Below are 23905 nucleotides of genomic sequence, written 5' to 3'. Positions count from 1 at the left end.
AGTCAATGTTTTGGAGTGGCCATCGTAAAGCCCTGATCTCATCTCTATCCAATTGAAAATGTATGGGCACTCCTGAAAAGGCATGTGCGAGCAAGCTGGCCTACAACCTTGGTTCAGTTACACCCGTTCTGTCAGGAAGAATGGGCCAAAATTCCTGCCAACATTTGTGAGAAGCTTATGGAAGGTGGAAAAGTCATGGTGGATCCAAGTCATACAGTTTTAAGGCAAATACTAATTAAATGTATGCAACCTTATGGCTTTGAAGAGAGAAATTAAGCATTTTGTAAAGAAAAAAAGAAAAAAAAACCTCATTATCCTGGCATTTAGCAAAAAAAAAATTATTTTGGTAATCCTAATTGAACTAAAACAGGAAAAGTTTAGTCTGATTTCATGTCAGACAGTGAGAACAAAAAGCATATGCACTTTTTATATAGTACAGTATGTAAACTTTTGGCTTCAACTGCAGATGTTGACACGCCACAGGTGACTCAGCTCTTTGGAATTGTCATGGGCCCTCCCAGCTGCCATGAAACCAGAGAGAGGCTACCTTCATGCTTTATGTATGACACTGCATTACAGGGTGGTATTATTAATATCTGTCACACAACACACTTCAACACTATTCTGACGCTAAGTGACTGGAAACGTCTCTTTCGGGGCCAAAGGGAGCGTAGAGGCTGCTGCAAACAAACATTAAAGTTCTATTATGGAGAGCCAATACAAAATGCAAACAAACCACACACACAAAACATATATAGAAGACATAATAACCTTTTCCGCCTGAGGGCCTCTCGAATCTGCTGTTTTGTGTTCTCAGCGGACGCCGCGAAATGCAAGAGCGATGAGTGCTGCGGGGCTCGTTTTCCCAACAGTTTACAGCAGATTATAAGGAGCACTTAGGCCAGAATACAAGACACGGGCCTCTTTGTTGCTGAAGTAAAAGGTTGGGAAAAGCTTGCGGCTCTTGTGTCCATGATAGAGCTGTGTTGAGGCCACAAATCCAGAAGCGACAGCGCAGTACTTCATACGGGCAAAAGTAATGCACTGTAATCTGTTACCTTTTCAAGTCACTGTGTCAAGTCAACTGTCGAGTATCGAGTTAACGTTATATCCGGGAGATGCTTGGTCATATTCCTTGTGCTTCTTCAAAAAGTATGTGGCAAGTTTCAAGCAACGCTTGCATACAGTGAAATGTCTGCCAACAGTTTTCACTCCTTTGTTATTGTATTCAACAGTGAAACCTAAATAAATCCACACTGGAGATTTAAAGGACGCCAGTGCTTCCGTGTTTCTCTAATCTTCCGATTGTGCTAGCGGCTTTATGTTTTATCGCGTCTGGGAGCTGCACTTTGGGGCTTGGAAACAGTTACAGCTGTCAGTGGGTGAACACGCAACAGGCACGCACACACACACTCCGCGTCAATGCAAAGTGAATTGCAACACTGAAAAAAAAAAAAAAAAAAAAACAACCCGGTCCATAAGGGCATTTAGTTACATGCAAAACATACCAAATGTCCCATCCCTACTATATATCTACAACTAAAGTCTTCTAAGATTATAGTGAGAAAAAAAGTAGTTTGAGGGTTAAATTGTGATTGCTTAGAGATATCTGACTGATTGATTGACCATACAACATTAGCAGTACTAATAACAATACAGTAACAATAACAGTTGTAATAATAATTCCGTCATTAGAACGATCATTTTCAGTTTTGACTGACACTGTAAAGAGACCTGTGTAAGTCTTAATTATGATTCAGTACCAAGTGCATGAAAATAGAAACTTGTTGAATATAATAGCATGTGATAGCCATCCCCCCTTAGTTAATGAGCAGTGAATTTGTCCATCAGCACACCGATCTGCGAAGAGAAACAGGAAGCGGTGGAGCGACAGCGAGGAAAATACAGAAAGAGAGAGAAAGGAAAGAGGCCTTTGGGGATGACCATAAATATCTCTGAGTCATCTTAGTTTATTTGCGCTCTAGAAATACGTATCCGGATATGTTAGGGTTTGTGAACCTGATCAGGTACTTGTGTGGTGCGCCTCATTTGCTTTAGGTACATTTTTGTCAAGTGCACTGTGAGACATTTCTATTAACCACGTACCATACAGTAACTATAAATATGGCTAATGTGAAAACAGAACCAAGAGAATGTTGGATATTATAAATTGTATTGTAAAGTATTGTATCTACTAACTTATGAGATAGAAGATGAATGAAACGTACTGTAATACACCATAATTCCCAGCATGCATTGTAACATTCACTGTAAGGGTGTTAAGGATTTTAGTGTGAATAACAAGACATACATATACTATAGCAACAGACATGCAAGAAAATTATACAAGAACGAGAATGATCATATGAATTCATTGTGTAGAAATATTGAAAACTAACAATATGGCACCGTTGCAAAAAGCATTGTTGTATCTGCATGTAATATGTACACGTGGTGTTCATGATATACTGTAGTTCTGTGGGAGGAAGCTCACTCTAGAGGTCACGTGCACAGTACCCGTTACTTTACCAAACACCTTGAGGAAGGTTTGATCCAATTGCTGAGTCAGGTGACGCCCTGCGAAAGGTAAAACCCTATGAAATGTCTAACAGTGTGAATATACTATTTTGACATGCACATTTAAATCGTCAAATGCAATAGACTGGGGTTTGCTGCTCTACATACAGTACATTCCTCCTCTACTACTGCCAGATGAATAGGCACGGTGAGCCGACGTGCCCACAGGCACAACTCACACACGCGCAGCTGACCATATGACAAAGGATGCTAATTGGCTGAACTATGCATTTTGCTGCATAACTACACATATGACTGAGCCAGGCGGACAGCACTAACGCAAAGCTATTAACCACACAGACGGTCCTGTCCGCGGGGCCCATGAGACACTGTGGAGGTGTTGTCAGACTACGCAGATAAAACGGCGATCGCCACTTTGGGAACACTAACAGTGGGTGACAAGTTGGACAAAACTGTATGTGTTTTCTTAAGAGTTCTGAAAATGTAATCTCAGTTTCAAGAAATGAGCCAAACCAACTGAGATAAACTATAATATGCAGAATCAGCTTGGATAAAATATATATTGCAGTTCTGCACTAGATTTGCAAGTGTACAGTACTGAGACTGGTGTATTATTGCAGCATTGTACGAGAATGAATACAGAAATATATTTGCCCGCAAACACATGGTACGGGTCACCACATGACCACCTGGGTGCTACTACATGCACATGTTGGAGGCGTGTCAGTGTGCGGCGGCGAGCCCAGAGACGCATGCCATGCCGGTCACTGAAATTGACACAAAATGAATTATGACTGGAGCATTTAGCAGTCATATATATACAACAAAGTGTAACATTATGTCAAAAGCAAGGCGCGTCCACTGCTGGAGACATGCATTATATACATCACGGCAGCCAATGTGCATGACATACTGCAAGCCGCAGCACCAAAAGCAAGACTTTTGCTTAGAGCCAACGTACAGAAGGGAAACAGATATCAAGTCATGATGACATTTTCAATCTGATGCGACACACTGCGAAGAGAAATGGATTCTGTAGAGCTTCCAATAACATTCTACGGTAGTGGTCCATATCACTCCCCCATAATCTCTCCATCTCCCCCACTGCTGTTTGTGGGGATCAGTCAGTGCCGCCCAACCAAACCGGGAAGGGGTAAAGTTAGACCGTATCTTGGTGCAAAAACAGTAGATGCACTTGAAATATGTATTGTAACTATGTTTAGTAATTTGGTGTGTGATTTTAGCACTAGCGATCGCAACTTGGGCCCTTTTTTTTTTTCTTGAGGTATGAATAAAGGACAGCTCAGTATGCTGAGTGGGAGCCTGTTCTCTTACTTTGGTTATTTGCAAGATTTTCTATGGGGAATGAAATGTCCTACAGCGAAAACTGACTTCTGGGGGTCACTTGAAAAAGCTTGTTCTAAGTGCGGAAACTGTGACGTGAGAGGTTATGCATTGCGGGGTGGGGGGGGGGATAAGACTGTTGTTTTTAGTGAGGATCGAGATTAAGGGAGAATTTAATATCACTCTTCCCCATTGCAGTCAGCATGGAAGCTAAATTGTGCAATGACCCACCACATCCAGCAGATGGTACTGTGTTAAGTGGTAGTGGGCAATGAAGTCTGGAATGGGCATTACTGTCACCCACAGGACTGAAGTGGAACAACAATACCCAGCATTGAATGAATTCGCTTCAAAGGTGTCAAATGTCTGCAATTCACTCTGCTTCCATCCATCCATTTTATATAGCACTTTTGCTCATGAGGTTTGCAGGTGAGCTGGAGCTTATCCCATCTAACTTAGGGCCTGAAGCAGGATGACACCCTGGACAGGGTAGGCCATTCTGCTTTTATTACTGTTTATTAAGTTGCAAAATCATTAATTCATTCATTAGCCCATCTTTGGTGTTTTGTACTGTCTGTTAGCAATGAGCTAGGGGACTTTCACGAGAACAAAGTTAATATGGTTTGTTTAAATACACAACATGTAATTCCCTGTTTTATTCTTATTTCTTTAAGTAAATTTCGAGTGGCAATAACAGCTTGATCAAGCACTTGTACCCTTTTTAAGGAATTATTCACAATCTGCCAAACTACTGCTTGTTGTGAAATTCGCTACCACCATTGCTAACTCAAATTTTTGCTTGCAACTAGACCGGAAAAATCGTCCGAGCGACGGCTTCTATATATCAAATAAACTCCCAAGTTGGGTCACTTGTTAGTCGAAGCACCACTGTAATTAGTATAACACAAAATTGCATCATTTTTCGGTTATGCAATAAATTCAAACATCGTGTATGAAAAACACAGCAAAAAGAGCCAAACGTTTTCATTTTTACAAAAGTGTTTATCAGTGTGTATAGTGGCACCCATATGCTTGTAAATGTACGATATATATGGGTCCTAGTGTGGGGTGTATTAGAGCACATGTGCTACATTTGTGCGTGTGTCTGTGTGTGCATGTGTGCGCGCGTGTGTATGGGCGGGTGAGTGCGACGCACTGTGCATGTGCGTGTGTGTGTGTGTGCTGAAGTGAGAGCTGTGTAGGTGGGCAGGAGTCTGCCAAAGATGGTTTCAAGTGCAGGTCAACACCAGTATACCCACACTATCAAGTGAATCTTTTCCAAATCCAAGGAAACAATAAACATGTGCTTATTTTTAATATGCTTCAGTGACATGCTATAACCCAAGCAACGTCCTTATAGCAAAGGCTGCCAAAGACACCAAAATAGCGAGCTTGTGCACTCGCTCAGCGATACTCCCAAGGATGTGCGTCTCGCTCTCATGTTTTGTTATTTTCAGTGGGTGATGATGCCCACCCTGGTGAGAAGATATTCCTCACTGGGAGGGTGTACATTGCGAATCCAAACATTGGTTTGAATTTGTTCCGTTGTAACCAAATAGTGAGTCAATACAACAACATTCGGCATATAGAAACTGCCGGAGACACAACACAATATACAGTGTAAAGGTAATAATGCCTTTACGATGACAATGTTTGTCAATTTGGGGGGGGGGGGGGGGGGGGGGTCGACTCCATCCTGACTCAAATAGAAAAATGATTGTAAAGTGAAAAAATTAAAATTTGTCTTAGCAGGCTACCTCCTGCTTCATGAAGGATCAAATAAGACAATAGACTATTAAGATTGACAAACAGGATTCACAAAACCAGTTGCATTCTGGGAATAGGTGAAAACAGTGCCATCCATTTTCTGTACCTCATTAGGATCGAATGAGCTTGGATGAGCTGGAGCATGTCCAACCCGACTTTGGGTGAAAGGCAGGGTACACCCTGTACTGGTTTGCCAGTCAATCACAGAGCACATAGAGACAAACATTGATACTCACATTCACACCTACGGACAATTTAGAGTCTTCAGTGAACCTAATCTACATGGTTTTTGTTTGTTTGTTTGTTTTTTTAATGTGGGAGGAAGCCCCACGAAAGCAATAGGCGGGACCATGGAAACTCCACACAGGAAAGCTGGTGCCAAGATTCGAACCTTGAAACTGTGACGCAGACATGATCACCACTAGTTCATCATGTTGCCAGAGAACAGTTGGACAAGGACAAATGAAAGATCTGTCCATATTTGTATCAGTTGTTGAAAAAAAATGATCTCAAAAGAAGGATTGACCACAACGGCAGAGGAGTAGAGAAGAAGAATATGCACCATGAAGTAAGCAGACTCACATCCAAAACATGTCATCACCTGTTAAGGTTTATCATTAGCACTGCTCAATTTATTTTTACACTTGAGGATTAGGAATGTTACCAGGTGAGAATGTATGAGGAATGTGTGTGACGTGACTCACCTGCGTATTTTCATACGTCTGCGCGCGTACAAAAATAAGATGGTTGTGGAAAAGCGTAGCGGTTCGCCTTGCTAGCTTTAGCTATTCTAATCACCGCTAGTTTTAAAAGCAATGCTGTACAGTTAATAAATGTTTTCTGACAGCGACCCAGGAATGGAACATTTGTATTTCAAATATTGCCGTTGGGAATAATTGTTCGAAAAATATAACACGGCTTCATCCTTAAATATTAAAGTTGCAAGACAGCGACTTCGCAACCAAGAATATGCATCAAATAATTAAAACACACTGAAATATTCTTTTTGCCAAACAAAGCAAAGAGCGAGAGAATTCTTTGAAAAGTCTGTCGTTCCCTTTGAAAAGATCTCAGCGCACATTAACATGTCTGGACTGACACTCAGCATCCACACAAAAGCTGTACAGCTTCAACACTTTTTGCACTCACTCTTGCTTTTCCTCTCCCTCTTCTCTCCATCTCTCTTTCTCTTTCTCTCTCACACACACACACACACACACACACACACACAAATAATATACACGAATGCAGACAGAAGCGCATACAGTTAAGATAACTAGCGGGGAAAGTGCTAGTGTGAGCCACAAATGAGCAAATGAACAGCTATGTTAAGTGACTAAACATAGTTGTAGCGTCATCTCTATGGGAGTCTGCAAACGACGCTGCTCACACAAACCATTAGGCAGCCAAACCCTCCATTCGTCACCGCACACACACACACACACACACACGTTTGGGTAACACGACGCCCCGCCAGCACAACGCCTCTCATGTGGAAACACATGTCATTGGCTGGCCTAACAACAAGAGACCCATAGTAATATGTTTTGAAGATAAAATACAGACAATTAAAGGCTGTCACAAACACAAAGGTTCATTTTGTCTGACAATTTTTTAAAATCAAATATATACCTAAAGATTTGTGCAAGTGTAGGTTTAATTTGTTTTCTTGACATCTGCATTTTTTTGTCACGCTGCTAAAGCAATTTGTACATGAACGTAAATAACCCTCACTGAACAATGTACAGCACAGCAGGTTATCAATACCGTAAACAACATTTACTGGGAAACTGCTCCACTTGTTAAGCGCAGACTAAATGTTCTTTCCGCAAGCAAATCGACTTTGAAAGATGCAGCCACCTGAGTCCTTGGAAACACTCTTGTGGAACTTCATTGTACTGTATTGTGACTCTGATCACTTGTGACAAGACAATCAGCGATGTGGAGGGTGCCTCATGGTGGTTGCGGTTGTCATAATAAAGCACGAGGAGCCTTGTTGGTACAGTATGTAGTTACATCAATAACACCACTCATTGGTCATTTAATATGCATAGTATATGCACTGGATGCTATAATTTGACCACATTTAAATAGTAAGGATGCAGCGATACAACTGTTTCGCACCTAGGACAAGTACAAGTACTTATAATGCAGATTCCACACATACATTTGATGGAAAGACCCGAAGAAGAGAGTGGCGAATGAGCTTCACTAATATAACCTGTTTTTCACAGAGTAGGAAGAATGTAAGACTGTGAGTATTGTTATATCATCTTCCTGTATTTGTTGCTGCTCCGTTTGTCTTCAAATATTGCGAAGTTGATGCTATTCGTTTGCCCCTCTGTAGAGTTTTGCAACATGTGTTAACATTAAGGTAGTGGACATTTGCAAAACGAAGCTACAGTATGTGTAATTATCTTTTTTGTGTGTGTTAATTTTACTGTAAACTCCAACATTGAGTGTCCATAAACAGCATGAAGCAAGCGCGCACTGACTCTCTTTAAAGAACTGTTCGCTATCTGCACAAACACACCACACGCTCAGGGAGGACAGAATAGTGTAGTGTATGGCAGGTTGGTAAAGCGCTATTGGGTGTCGTAGTATCTGAGAATTTTTAAGACTACGAGTAAAGTCGTACAGTATGGGCACGGATACCGATTGCATCCCTATTTAATAGTGTTGGTCTGAACTGATAATTCAGGTCAAGTGATCTTTCAGGAGAATCAGCAGCAACTATTGCGATATATTAATGTGTACTGTATGAAAAACAAAATATCCAGCCATCCATTTTCTATACCACTTATCCTGGTTAGGATCACATGGAGCTAGCAAAAGTCAGACAACACACTGGATCGGTCACCAGTCACTACTGAGTAACCATTCAACTCTTGGATAACAGTTTTGACAAAAAGTACTTCAACTTCTGTCTAATGGAGAATGATGTAAGAGACGTCAACACACAAACGATCCAACCAAGAAATGGCGATATTATCAGCACCACTTGACTTCACGCTTTCCTGCTTGGGGGAGGTTACACATGTCAATAAGTACAATACAGGTATTTCCCATAGTTAGCCTGAATTGAACACTGTGCATTTTAGCTATAGCTCAGAATACTAAAACAATGTGGATAATGGAATGTTTTTTAATTGCGTTTTGAAATAATTGCAGCAAAATATAGAGTGCACTACATTATACTCACTTCACTATATTTGTAGATTCCAAATTGGAACTTACATTGTCAAGTATGGTACAAAAGAGTGACATTTTTATTTACTTGTACGTCCTAATGATCTGTGGCCATGGAACTCATTTATTACTACTCAGCTTGGAAGGCTGCACCACTAAATTTAATGTTTATAAAGTGTAAATCAAATCATCAAAGATTCCGGGAGACTAGAATACTAACGAAATTGTAAACTGACGACTGTGAGAACTGTACTGCCGTCATTAACGGTACGCTGGCTCGCATGAGGACATCTCCGTCTCTCCATGCTTTCGTTCTTTTGTCCCCAGTAAAAAATAAATAGCTCTGCAGCTCCCCAGTTATGCAATGACAGTGATACGGGCAAAGACTACATGAAACCAGATGCAATGTGCTGGCTGCATGCCGCTGCCTTACAAAGGATGAGACGCATGAATCACATTCGGCATGAAAAGGTCATTGTTTGGCTCAGCTACCTTCGTCAGGAACTGCCCGCAGTGTTGAGTCTCAGATAGATAAGTCAGATATGACCTTATAGCAAAAGCGGGAGGGTTGCAAACTATTTCTCTGTCCCCTTGAGAAGGTGAGTATGAAGGGGAACAGTCACGTGAAGGGTGGATTGTGTGTACGTTCCTCTTACTATAAAGCGGCTAAAATGACACAAACAAAGGAGCGGCAATAATGTACAGGGGAATGAAGAAGGCTGTCGTCTTCATGCGTTTGCATTTTTCTGTCATTCCTTATGTCCAGTTACTCACGTGTGACTACTGGTGGTTGCGGGACCCCCATCTTTTGCCCTGTGTTCTGCCAGAGGAGGAAGCTTCTGTCTATTTATAAAGAGCTGCTACATTTAACCAGGTCATGCTAACAATACTGACAGACTTTGCAATGATACTCAGCAGAAGCTCTGCAGTATCTCCACATTACTGTGTTACACACAGTAGAGTAAATTTTCATGCAAATGAAACAATGTTGTGACGTAAATAATGCGCTGATGGAAAATGTATACAATCAGAGATTCATTTCTGTATGTTCTTATATAACTGTATATCTCACATACAGTGAATATAAAACGTCTACACACCCCTGTTCAAATGCCAGGTTTTTGTGATATAAAAAAATGGCACCAACTTAAATAATTTAAAACCTTTTTCTGTCAGTAAGGTGACCTATAAGCTGTACAATTTAGTTGATTTGTAAAAAAATCTTGTCAAGGGATGAAGTATAAAAAAAACAAAAAACAAAACAAAAGTGAAATTATGTGGTTGCACAAAGTGTGCACACCCTCTTATAGCTGGAATGGGGCTATGTTCAGAATAAATCAATCGCATTCAAACTCATGTTGAAAGGGAGTCAGTGCACCTCGTTGTCTCTCATTAACTCAAATAAATTTCAGATGTTTTAGTAAGCATTTCCCGACATTTTTTCTTCTTCTTTCGTGCAGAAGCCTGATGGTTTTGTGCTAACACTGTATGTTATTCCGAACTGTTCATAATTTTTTCCATCTTATCTAGGCCTCAGTTCCAGCGAAGAACAACATTCCCAAAGATGCTGCCACCACCCTGGTGTTCTTTTGGTGATGAGCAGTGTTGTGTTTGTGCCAAACATACCTCCTGGAGTTATGGCCAATAGTTTTGAAACATGTGTTTGGGGAGATTTAAAATATATCATTTCCGGTCCATCATTTTCAGTGTGTGAGCAAGTGCAGAGTGTCGCCGGTCGACAAAAAATATAAAACATCAAATAACCGAAAAATACAACAAGATGTTAAAGGAGCTGATAGGCTTAAGCGGCATTTGTGTGATCTCCTCTTGGCTTGGGGGAAAATTCTTTTTTTTTTTTAATTTAGAAAGAGTTACACACTGCAGCTTCAAATGTTACTTCAAACTTGGATTTTGAATACTGTAGATTTCCTTGCTCGGTAGTGAGGTAAATTAACAATGAATTACAGTAATCAATAAAAAAATAAATAATTTCATAAAATGAGAAAATATCTTTGACTGGACTGACCTCCAGTTTTTATGCCACAAGTGAAGGACAACAATCCTCCTGGAATGGATTGTGTTCTACATATGTTGTTTAATTATAATCGACGTGTCCACAAGTCTATAATGATGAAAAGTTACACCGCATTTTGTCAAAACGCCACATGCTTGTGTCTCAGCCGGTCATGTAATATGATCCTTGCCTTGCTCATCAGGCCTCCCACCTGCTCCCTCCAGGTTTCATAGCATGCTCAATCCACCTGCTAGGCTGCAGAGCAGAACATCTAACCTAGCCGCCGCCGCACCTGCTCTCACTGTTCAGCCTCTACTGCATTATCCCTCGTTTATTATGCGCATCAGTGTTGACACTGCAGAATTAAAATAAAGTCCTGTGCAAGCACTGTAATGCTGCTGAAATGGGCAAGTCACTACTTAGTGTCTTTAAAAAGACGCAACAGAACAACAACAACAACAACGGAGGCAGCGGGAAATTGCAAGTGGCAAGGATTTGCAAAGGAAAAAGAAACGTATGTTAATTGTCTCTATTTCTGCAAAGAAAAAAAATAATTATCACTGTCAAGCCACCCGTCACCGAATACCATTTCCATTATGTTGTACTCCATCAAGTACTTACTATCAAGCTTTGCCGCTGAGTTGGATGCCACTCATAATAGTCAACATGGAAATGTTTGCAGACCTTGCAAGTGATTCGAACAAGAATCAATACATACACACATAAACATATAAGTACAATGTGCTGAATGTAATGGGGTAAAAATCATATCATTTAACATGTCACCCGTCACTGAGGGCTAAGATTGTGTTTGCTCAAAGTATCTTATCTCATTCTCACACGTGGTGCTCTTGTCTGCGGGTGCATGTTTATCAGTATGACATTGGTGTCAGCTGACATTCAGGCCTATCAGTTAATAAGATGCTCACAAGAGGATGTATATTCATATGCATGACATGGGAAACTGACAATCAACAAAGCTGTTCATTCACTTTAACTAATCATGTCGTGAGATTTATGATGATGATGATGATGATTATTATGGGGATATATTAGTTGGTGAATTCGACAGGAGTGGTGAGGTGTATTTAAACCTCTTCACCCATGAAACTTTGGGACCTTCAGATGCTTTTACAATTAAAATGTAACGAGGAAAAAAAATAAATAAATCAGTTAATTGCGTGAAAATGGTGGTTTTCTAGTAATTCTGTCTTGAAGCGATTGTACCAAAATCGAGTGGACTACTTGACAGCAATCAGCAGTTTATTCAGTCTCAGCCACTTTCCTGATGAAGGCCTTTTTATCTGCTACACACTAAAAATGAAGATAAAAAAAATCAGGCAATAACAGTTTTGATCGCACTGTGTGTGGTGTTCTCTGATGATCCCAACACACAACATAACAAAGATTCTGTTCCACAACTGCTCCGAGTCAGAAACATTTTGTGATCACACGCGACCTAACAAAACCGAAAAAAACCACTTCCGAATATGCACCGATGTTTTTGGAGTGTTTCCGCATCTACGATTGGCTACATTCTATTGCATGTCACAATTCACAACATCATGACTCGGGAGACGTCCTCTTTTCCCACACACATAAAGAGCTTTAGTCATGAATATTGAACGCGTTCAATATTTAAGATTGGCCTGTCTAGGGATAGACCTAAGGATAATCTTCGAGGAAGGAGCAAAATCGGGACAAAAACAGCTCGATTGTCTTTATGTGTATACCAGGCATAAAAAAAAGCACAACATGATGTATACCGTGGGAAGTCTAACTACATCAATGCAGATACTTTGCTATGGAAACTACTCCAGGCAGCATTAATCTTCTCAACTGAAACAGGAGTTCCAAACATCCAGAGATTTTTTTTTTTGTTAAATGCCATAAAATGTTTATGAAATAAAATATCATTTGTACTCTCAAGTTTGTGGATCCATTTAAAATTTGTCAACAATTTCTTTCCTCTATGTGTCTTGAAAAACTTCCATCACGTTTGACACTGCGCCGTTGTCATCTACAATGAGGCCGCTAGCAACCATCCATCTCCTGCAAACGTACAGCCTGACAACATACTGTACATCACACTGTATGCGTTAGATAATGTCCTTGATGGCCCACTTTCCCCTGATGCAACACCGCAGTGTAAACAAACACCGTGAGGTCACCCTGTAGAAGGTCAACAGGAGGGAAGCAGCACACCTCGTTTCTCGTAAGCACACTAAAGCTGTAGTCGATCTTTTCACAACCTGGTTTTAACAGCTGGCAGGTAACCTTCATCTAAAGAAACTCCTGCTCTCATTTAAACCTTTCAAGAACATTCCAAATGTCTGGAGACAGACCGTATAATCTTCTTATGCTTCACTGAACACTACAACTAACGTGTATGCTGTTTCAAAGCTGTTGCACCATTAGAAGTGGCATCAGCATGCTTGCCAAAGTGTGAGTCACACGGCAGGTAGGTTGACCACCCCGTGCGAGACAAACACTTGTGTGTGTGTGTGGGTACGTGTGTGTGAAGAACTTCTCCAAAGGTGAGCGGAGTGTGACAAAGTGCTATCAGTGGAGCTGAGTAAGCTGCTGCAAGCTAAACCAGGCTGGGTGACTGTTCTCTTCCTCACGCTTCAGCTCTCGAAACTACCGCATCGCAAAGTACACAATAACACAAAAAATGACAACAGGAATTAGAAGAGAAACACTCTCCTGAATGAAGAATGCCCACAACATCCTTAGTCCTTTTTTCTGAATATATAGATAATACATATACAGGTAGCAGCGTTATTAAAAAAATCATATGAATGCAGACTACTCACCAGGTCGTGGTTTGTGGAGTTGGAATCATCTGCAGGAAAAGGGACATAGACAGCTAAGGCCATACAGTTGGCAAATATAGCAATTAATATAAAGATATCAAATGGCCTGAAGAAGGAAGTTAAGGAAACTGTAGATACATAGCTCTATGGCATAATTTAGCAAGAAGCAAAATATATATCGTGAGCCAAATAGCACTCTTGCCCAAGTCATTTTTAACTTACTGTCACAATCTCAATAATAATGTGCTTGCTATTTTATTAAATTTTTTTCTTTGTGTCTGTGTAGCTTTTCAGTCAACCAGATCATGGTGACGACCGCAAAGGTTTAATCGAGGCAACTGGACTCTTTTCTTGTTTTCTGAAAAGGTCAAAATAATAATAATAATAATAATAATAATCAAAACTCTGACAATGATGCTATAAGATGAACAATATTGCTCAGGAATTCAGATCACTTTATTTATAGAAATGTGACTTTTGCATGCATTTTCAAATCTGAGCATAACTTTGCTTCTCCTCATCTGCATCCTAACAATTTGAAGTTTCAACAGGATGTTAATATTGAAGATTCTCTTTTCCTTTTTTTGAGATGATATTATAAAAATGCTGTAAAATGAACACATGATGAGGTCATGAAGAATCCTCACATTAAAACTTGATTCATTCCAGCCACAACATTGATATGCTAACCTTATTAATCCACATGGGAGAGGCAAAATACGAGACACAGCCACACACATACGAGACGCTCAGTATGATACAGAGCAAACCCAATGACACAAGAGAGTGACCAACTAATACATATTTGTCAGTGAAAACTGAGTTAAATGTAAAGGAAGTTCCGAATAATATTGTGCAGTTGTGCTTGATATTGCATCGGCTGAGGGTGTATTTTACCGGTAAATGTCAAACGTGTACCCAATGCAATATTTAGGCAGCCAGTAAAGGATACTTCCACTCCACCAGGCTGATGCAGGCCCTGCGTATGGGATTGTTCAGGTTGAGGCAGAACAGAGCCCTCGGAGGCCTGCTGTTGGCGTTGCTGCCCTGTTTCTTGCTTTTGGCATACTGCTGCCGCTTCTTCTGTGCCAACGCACCCACCGGGATGGTCGAGGTTGACGGGGCAGGCGGGGCGGGCGGGGCAGGCGGAGCGGCCGGTGCCGCGGGCGCCGGAGCCGAAGCGGGGCTCGGGGTCGGAGCAGGTGCCGGAGCAGAGGCTGGGGTGGGCGTCGAGGTTGGCGGGGCTTCTGGGGCTGTCGGGGCTGGGTCTGGGGTGGGCCCGTTGGCGCTCATGGTGCAGGTGTGGCTCTGTGAGGGGCATCCAGCAGCATGGATCTGCCAGTGTGGACGGGGACGCAAGTCGGGGGCAGTATGGTCTGACCAATGAGCTGGCAAGTCACCAGGGGGAGCGACTCTGGTGCTGCTGTCATAGTTTGCCTCTGAAAAACAAAGAGGGAAATTTTAATACATTTTTTTTGTTTTAATCAGTACAGTATATTGTGTGTTATTTATAATACAGTGGTATCTTGACTTGACGAGTACCCCAATTCATGAGTTACGACTTGATGCCTGGTCGATTTTTTTCTTTTTCTTTTTGAGTTACGACTGAGCTTCATATATAAGTGAAGTGAAAGCAAAATGGAGCAATCAAGGTACTGCAATGCCCTCACGTGTGGGCAAGGAGAGCCACAGTTGCCGATCCAATGTTTATTGGACTGGACAAACAGTCAAACACAAGAGATAAAAAAATAAAAAAGAACAAAATACTGATTTCATAACCAACACGAGACTTGGCAGAGCCCCTCCATAAATATATATCTTTTTAATGAATACACTTGCACTTTTAGATAAGTAACACTGTGCGAACAATTGCTCTTTGCCAAGAATTTGTCATGTTGATAATCAGACCACAATCTTTTAACCTTGTCGGAGGTCTGCTCTATTGAGTACCTTTCTCGTTTAGATTGATTGCTGGTCTTCGGACAGTTTCTGGGGTAGGGAAATAAACCAGTGGTTCGCACGTCTGCCTCACAGTCGCGACGTTCTGGGTTCTAATCTGAGCTCAGGCCCTCTTTTGTTGCATATTCTGAAAGTGTGAATGAGAATGTGAATGGTTGTTTGTCTTTATGTCCAACCAGTCCAGGGTGTACCCCTTTTGTCCCCCAGCCAGCTGAGATAGGCTCCAGCTCACCCGTGACCCAAATCAAGAACACCACAAATGAAGACCACTACTACAGCCAATGGATGGATTGACCGTTTCTGCTTTTTTCAATTTTGAATTAGATCACTATTATTTGAGACAATAGTGGTTCATTTACCCATTATACTAAGAGTCATTGGGCAATAATGTATTATCACTGTGAAGAGGTTATGAAAAATTTATTTAATAACAATACATGAAACCTTGGACCATCAGCAGCAAAATGTTTGCTATGCTACCTACTCCATAAGCTTGACCTTTTATGACTATATGGCAGGTTGCCTTTGAACTGATGCGCAAATTCAAGGTTCTTTGAACCTTTTTGGGTCAGAGTACACGTTAGAGGAGCGATTGCTTTCCAGGGGGCCTTCATATTCCTAATTTAAATATAACTGCCATGTAGGAACTTAGCTAAAATCTATGTAAATTCAATATTATTTATCTATCGCTGCTTCCACCAACAACATGGCGGCAAACAGACATGAAAGGAGCCCGGTGAAAGCCGATCACGGAGTCAATATCGCTTGACATTGCCAAAAACATGGTGCTCATTTATACGGGAAACTTTTTACTCGACGTATGTATTTCCAAACCGCAAATCGTTGGCAGAGGTCGCCTTGCCTTACCTGTACAACTCTATGTGACAAAAGAGTGTGATAGAGCAAGAAACGCCAGACGTACTCAGAGATGTCAGACTGAAAGTGATATTTCACAATTATATCAGCGCTTTTGATTGGCCCAACGCGAAGGTAGAGAGGACTAATTGGCAGAGATGCCGCAACAGGGCAGCAACCCAAGCAATTGTTTGAGGTAAAGCGGGACCCTGAGAGATGGCTGACATTGGCCCATATCAATGACAAAACAATGCTTTAAAAACTGCAACGACAACATGTCAGGGATCCCCCAAATAGGGCCCCTTATCGTTCTGAAAATGTTGCAAGTTTCAGGATTATTGTTTTATTTATTTATACAATGTATATTAATTTTGCTTTCAGTGTTGATAGTTATTTGTTATTCATTTTATGTGTCAATTATTTATTAAAGATACAGTATATTTCCTGCATTGTCCTGTTTTTTTTGTCTTTCAGTAGTAGTTTGATTTCTTGGTGTGGTATTAGTGCCCATACGTATGCACGAATGTCTTTTTTTTTTTTAATGATACGACCTAATCACTTAATTTTAGGACCATCAAGTCATGGCTTGCGGACACCCAGGGGTCCAGTTTAAGAACCACTGAGCTATTTCAAAGTAAGACATCAATCGTGGAAAGCCAGAGAACAATCCAAATGCAGTCAAATAAGCCACGTGAAGCATCTATTGCTCTCCTCACTTGTCTTATCAAGTCCTTGAACTGCAAGCAGGCCCCAGAGCGAAGCAAGGAAGAGAAAAAAAGGTCACATTGCAGCGATGCTCCCCTTACCCTCAACCTACATAAACCGGTAGTGGAGCAATCGCATGAGATCCATATTGTCATGTCAAAATTACACAACTCGCAGTGAGCATCACATCATCACCCTTTGCGCTGCATGTTGCTTTCATGGAACAAACACACAAAAAGGAGGCCATCACATAAAACATTACTGTCTATTACATTCCTCCATCGACGTTCACATTCATTTGCTAGAAAAAAGAACAGCCTTCTCTCGTTTATCCTTGGAGCATGCCAAGGTAGGGCAAATCTTGCACACACACACACACACAAAAACCCCATAGAAACCGCTATTAATATGTCTTGCATACACACACGCGCGCGCGCTCGAGATGCTAATGTGGACTCTACATGACCACGGACAACCTGAGTGTGTGTGTAGAGGAGGGGGAAAAAAAAGGTAAAGATATAGCGCCTGGCCATTAAAATAGATCTATCGTTGATGACATGGTGGTGAAGCTCATCCACGTTCACACACACACACACACACACACACACACACTCGTCGAGAGGAAATTGGCTATCAATAAGAGCTGTCCTCTTTGCCGTGGTAAAAAAAAATAATAATAATTAAAATTACATTTGTTTTAAATAAAACACACACGTCACCGTCCCCTGCATGCAGATGTTAAGACAGAAAAGCGATGCTATGCTAAAGAAGCTACATTCAGACTAGAAGAGTGCTCACCGGACCTTTTTTTTTTGGGAGGAGGGAGCGGGTGGGGGGGTGGGGGGGTTAAACAGGAGACTTCAGCCGCTCGGTATCGCTGCTCCAACGCTTTGGAGGGCTGACTGTCACCTCTCAAACGAAGCTTTGAAATTCATCGAGTCCACTGGTAATAAGCAGGGAGAGATACGGAGAGATTGACAACTAATGGAGCTCTCCCATGGTGCTCGCTCTTGGAGAGATGCGGCCAACCAAACAGAGCGAGAGAGAGAGAGAGCGAGAGAGAGAGAGGGAAAGAGAGAGAGAGAGAGAGAGCATCCACGCTCGGTGCAAACACTTCCTCCTCCCACTTTTGTCCCACAACAGCTAAAACCGACGTAAAACATGACATTGACCCAATACGTTAAATTGCTAAATTCACCAATCTCTACATGCCAGGATAACCACCGCAGCACTTTACCGTCCCCTCTCTGAGGCATATTGTCTGTAAATTCTATGTGAAATATCCCACAAACATAGATTTTCTTTTTTTGAAATAACCGGAATGAACACAGTGAAGGGGTAGTTGGCACATATTCTGACATTTCTTGGCTCAGGCCTTCCTGTGTGTGTTTTATGTATTATGGGTATTCTGCGGGTACTCCATCTTCCTCCCACAGTCCCAAATCGTGCATGTTTGGTGAACTGAAGACGAAATTGTTCGTAGGTGAGAATGTGAGCGTAAGTGGTGGTTTGTCTTAGAATAGATGTGCCCTGTCATTGGCTGGCAACCGGTCCAGGGTGTACCCTGCCTCTTGCCCAAGGTCAGCTGGGGATCAACTCCAGCTCACCCGCTTACTATAATAAGGTTAAGCGCGACAGAAAAGTACAAAAAAAATGGCACACGGTTGCTAGTGTTATGCATGTTTGCTTCACAGTTCTGTGGATCAGGGTCCAAATCTCAGCTCTGGGCTTCCTTTGTAGTGTTCGTCCCGTGTTTGCGTGGCTTTTCTTCGGGTACTCCGGCTTCCTTCCACACTCCCAAAACATGCATGTTAGGTTAATTGAAGGAATCCTTCATGTTGATATGCAGACCAGTATATATTAAGTCTGCTATTGAGGAGCTTTCTTCTTTGGATGTAATACTTGCGATTAGACAGTTTCTGGGCGGTTGGCGCGTCTGCCTCACAGTTACGAGGTTCTGGGTTCTAATCTCATTTTGTTGTGCATATTCTCCACGGATTTGCCCCAAGTACTCCAGTTTACTCCCACAGTCCACAAACATTAAGGAAATCTTGATATGCAGACCACAATCTTTCAACCATGACGGCGTTTCGTCATTGAGTACCTTTCTTGTTTGGATTTATTGCTTGTTTGTCAACAGTTTTGGGGGCTGCACGGTGAATTACTGGTGAGCACTTTTGCCTCACATTTGAGAGGTTCTGGGTTCTAATCTCAGCTGAATATGCAGACCAACAAAATTGCTTTGATTCTTTTTCCTGGTCACATTCCGTGTCATCACACTTGTTGCTAGGCAGAGTTCATAGGGCCCACTGCCACAAAGCCCGTGGTCTCACTCTCAACCACAACTGCCCATTACACTTCATGTCATATCATCTTTTGTTCGCTTGTTTACTGTGGTGTTTTTCCTTTGTGTTGCAGTTCCTTGGAGTGTTTCGGTGGGCGGAGTTTCCTGTGTCACACCTGTACTGCTGTGTTTTTCTGTTCTCGTTTGTTTCTTCAGGCTTGTGTAGGTTTTGAGTGTTTGTTTTCTTTGTTGCTTTTAGTGTCTTTCTCCTGTGGCTCTCTGTAATAACTCTTTGGGTTATTTATCTCCTTGACTATTTTGTTTCCATATAAACATTATGTCACATTGCTTTTTTGCTTTTTGTAGTTTGCGCACTTGTTTCTTTTTGTTTAAAAGAAATCATAACAATTCTGTAAAATTTGCTCCGCTTGTTGGTATATTTGCTTTGGGGTCCAACCACTCGCATGTTTATGTGGCCCACACAGGGTTCACCAACCTTTTCGAAACTGGGAGCTAGGGTACTGATTAATTTCGAAGTTTGATACAAACTTCTGAAATAACCACTGTGCTCAAATTACCTTTAATTGCATGTTATTAATACTTAATATATCATTTATGTGAAGACACTGATCATGCTAATGATTTCTCACAATATTTATCAACAATTTAACACGGTAGAACACAGAAAAACTATGTTGCAGTATCACAGTGTAAAGTAACTCTAATGAAACAATTTCTTAATTGGAACAAAAGTAGACTTAAAAATGCTAAAGCAACATAGTTTACATTGCATCATCTGCCATTTGTAAAAATAAATAAAAAGCTTATATCATTTTTGCTGGTGACAGACTGACCCAACCTTCATTTTGACAAAGTTAAAAGATCACAGTCTATCACGGCATGTGATGCATGCACCTGACAACACGCGTTATGAAAAAAATTAACCATCAAACGACACACAGAAAACTACATAAAACTGATACGCAACATGATTAATCACAAACTGACCTTTCGTTTTTTTTGGGTAGCAAAAATGGAAATCAATGGTGTCATATCAAAATAAAGAGGTTGTCACCTTTGACAGGATGTAGAATATCCAAATCTGATGCAGTAAAATGTATTGGTTGTAAAGCGAGCACAGCACATTAAAGATGATCTTACCTGCCAAATCGAAGCGGCCGAGAAGAGAGTTCAACTGTTTGTCCTGGTTGACAACACAGAGCACAAAACACACATCCTCTTCCTTTCGGGGCTGGTGAAGGACTTAACTGAGGGAGGAGAGGAGAACAACTCTTCCACAGTCACTTGACAACGCCAAGGTATTAGCTTACCTGTCTGCTCCCGGTGACAGTTTCCTCTTCTAGAATCTTCCTGAATTATTTACCCATGTGTGCAGTGTATTTTTGTGTTGAATACAATGATTGTTTGCAGTTTATTTGTAGATGAAGGTGAAATTAATTGACTAAGAATCTTCATTGTTCTCTTTTTCCTTGGTGAAACTTACTTTAATAACCAGACACCTAATTAGATTACAGTGAATGATCAGCGACAAATTTAAAAAAATCGCAAAAAAGAGAGTGAATTGTGTGATTTGTACAGGTTGACATGAAATCTTACAGGATCAGATGGTGCAGAACAAACAATATTAACATAGCATAACATTAAAATGTCACAAACAGTATTAAGCAGGTGCTTGCAAGTCAGTACTTTGTTCCTATATACTTTTCAAAGTAATATTTTTTGTTCAATCTCTCTTTGTGGCCCGATGGTTGGGAACCCCTATTCTCAGTAACATTTACCACCAAGTGTAATAAGTTAATTACCTTAAATATTAAGCTGTAAAAACAATAAAACACTATAATAACATTCTTGTCAAACAAGTAAAAAAAAAAAAAAAAAGTTAACCACTTTAAACCATGGAAAAAAATACTCCGTGTGAGTAGCTTCACTGCTCTGAATGTGTGTTCACTTACTTCGCAGATTTTCTCAATTTTCTCAGATTCTCAAAAAAAAAAAGATCACTCAATTCTTCTTTTAGCCTGCCATGTCTCGGCTGATCCTTTTGTAATAACCGTTGTCAAAAAGTCACTAGTCCTCAAAAAGCAAAGCAGAGTTAATGATTGACTGCTTACTCAACTGAGCTTTTAGGAGTTACACAGACGTTTCTGTGACATCATGCATTTGAACTTTTAAAAAAATACCAAATTGTGTGCAGAATGGCGTGTTAGTGGTTAGCATGTCCGCCTTACAATTCCGATGTTAGGCGTTTGAATCTCTGCTCAGTTTGCATTCTCTCCCCCTGCTTTTAGTCTTCTTTAGGTGAATCCTTCCACATTGTAAAACTGAAGACTCTAAATTGTCCATAGGTGTGAATGTGACATCCAGGATGTACTGTATGCTGCCTCTCACCCAAAGTCAGCTGAGGTAGGTTGCAGTAGCTGAAGGCCTGTATAAGAATCCCTAGATCTGGTATAAACCTGATTATTTATTATTTTTGCTTGGAGCCCAGTTTCCTCTTTGCTGATAACTTCTACACTTCAGTAAGTATGATGAATATTGTGCAAAATCTTAAAACAACTGTGCAAAACGCTATCTGAGAAGGCATTCAACTCTGCACCTCCCATCCCCTGCAGACGCTCTCAAAGCCCATCTGTAGCCCTGAGGATTATAGCGCAATGCAGTTATTTTGACTTAAAAAGGGACTAAAAACACAGACAGAGGGTGCAGTGGCCCCCAGGGACTGAGGATGTCATTTGGCTCAGTGCAGCAGTGTCACCCTATACACCTCATTTAATCTGCCTCTTTAACAAAATATATTAACATACTGTAAATACAAAACACTGTGCAAGTGGCACTTCGCATACACTGGACCAGTGTTTCTCAACCTTTTTTGAGCCAAAGCACATATGAATTTTTACTTATTTATTAGGTAAAAATGTCACAACAAGTACTATATATACACTGAAATAATGATGTTGGTGATCAGTTTACCCACAAATGTACTCAATGTGAAATCTGGGTCTGTTTAGTTGCACACAATGTTAATATACTGGCAGGAGGCCATGAGATAATCTCTTACCTGAATGGCAACAGGTGGCTACACAGGTTAACTGTTCCTTTTGCCATCTAGTGGAAGAGCATTTAATTGTTTTGCCTGTCACTATATGTCGCTGGCATAGATCGAACAAAGATACATTGTAGTATTTGAATCATATTTTTAGACTAAGTGAACTTGATGATCAGACCCAGTAATGCGCCTTGTGACAGTGTTTGGGAGTGACTCCGCTTTAATATATGTCCTGGTTGTGTTTGGTGGTTTGATAAAAGGATTTCTGGTGTGTTGGCTCAATAAAAAAAAATGCAATATGTTGAGTTTACACATGCAGTTCACAGTGAACAGCTGTTGGCTTTCCTATTGCTCCATAAATACATTTAGTCCTCGCTCTTCGACTTTTCCGCAACACTAAATCCATATGAGGTTCCACCCGTGATCCAATTTTTAGGTACGATTCCCTTTTAGTCTCATGCAACATTTCCTAAACACTGCGAACTATCCTGCAAATAATACTTCTTTAAAAATCACCAAACTCGGTGTGACTGCCGTGTATATAAAACCTGGCTATAATGCTGCGCAATCCTTCGCACTGAAGCGGCGATCAGTGTTTTTTACACGTGCATTTGTGTGTGTGTGTGTGTGTGGAATGAGAAGGAGTGTGTTGGTGGAGCAGCTTGAAGGAGAGCGGTAGTGATGGAGGCTGAACGCCCTGCAGCGCAGCTGTTCTCCCAGTGCAACGTCAACTTCACTGCTGAGCTCACAGCACACGCTCAGCCGTCATCACTGTGCGCACACTCTCCTCTCCTCTGCCTCAATCTTCCTCTGCGTTTGTCCCCTCTCTTCTTGTTCCAGATGAATTCATACCCGTGAACAGTGAATCCTCGACTGGCACGGGGAATTAGGTGAAAATCAGTGGTTACGAGACCATGTACAAAAACATTTATAACCCCTCCCACGCCTTTAGACATTCAAACAGACTGACACTGTAAACGTTTTTTGAACAGACAAAAACTCATGACTAATTGACTCCCACCCAAAAAGGTTTGTACCGTGGTGCTTCGGCTTACAAATGACTTGTGCCCTGACTTGTGAGTTTTTCAAGATACAAGCCGTCACTCTGTCGATTTGTTTTGTCTCGTGTTGCGGGAAAAAACTTGAGTTACGATCGCTAGCTATGGTAGCATCAAACTTTACAGCAAGCAGCAGTTTGCTTCAAAAAAGAAGACGTGCTTGCTTCAAACTGTTCATTGCCACTCCCACTTTAGAGAGAATTACACGTTGTGTATTTAACCAAATAACATTTTATTTTAGTCTACCGGCTTAATGCTTACACACAATGCAAAATGCCATAGACAGCTAACAAAACTAGCATCAATGTC

General features: G+C 41.1%; 1 protein-coding gene across 19 annotated transcripts in view; it reads right to left on the bottom strand.

Annotated features, from left to right (window-relative positions):
• The window catches only part of cacna1da (calcium channel, voltage-dependent, L type, alpha 1D subunit, a), a 71111-nt gene extending 52917 nt beyond the window's left edge, over positions 1 to 18194 (bottom strand). For 12 of the 19 annotated variants that reach the window (XM_061784641.1, XM_061784644.1, XM_061784646.1 and 9 more), the window contains exons 1-3: positions 17991 to 18193; positions 14621 to 15107; positions 13669 to 13774 (exon numbers count right to left, since the gene is read on the bottom strand). In XM_061784641.1, coding sequence (XP_061640625.1) covers positions 13669 to 13774; positions 14621 to 14961 — 447 coding nt within the window. In that variant the 5' untranslated portion in view covers positions 14962 to 15107; positions 17991 to 18193. Of the gene's footprint in view, positions 1 to 13668; positions 13775 to 14620; positions 15108 to 17990 lie in introns of all 19 variants that reach the window. The other 7 variants (XM_061784650.1, XM_061784656.1, XM_061784662.1 and 4 more) reach the window with 2 other exon arrangements.
• Positions 18195 to 23905: the final 5711 nt, after the last annotated feature.

Source organism: Phyllopteryx taeniolatus, chromosome 9 (assembly GCF_024500385.1).
Source record: "Phyllopteryx taeniolatus isolate TA_2022b chromosome 9, UOR_Ptae_1.2, whole genome shotgun sequence".
Taxonomy (NCBI): domain Eukaryota; kingdom Metazoa; phylum Chordata; class Actinopteri; order Syngnathiformes; family Syngnathidae; genus Phyllopteryx; species Phyllopteryx taeniolatus.
Note: the sequence above shows the minus strand (reverse complement) of the source record. Positions and strands in the feature narration are given on the sequence as shown.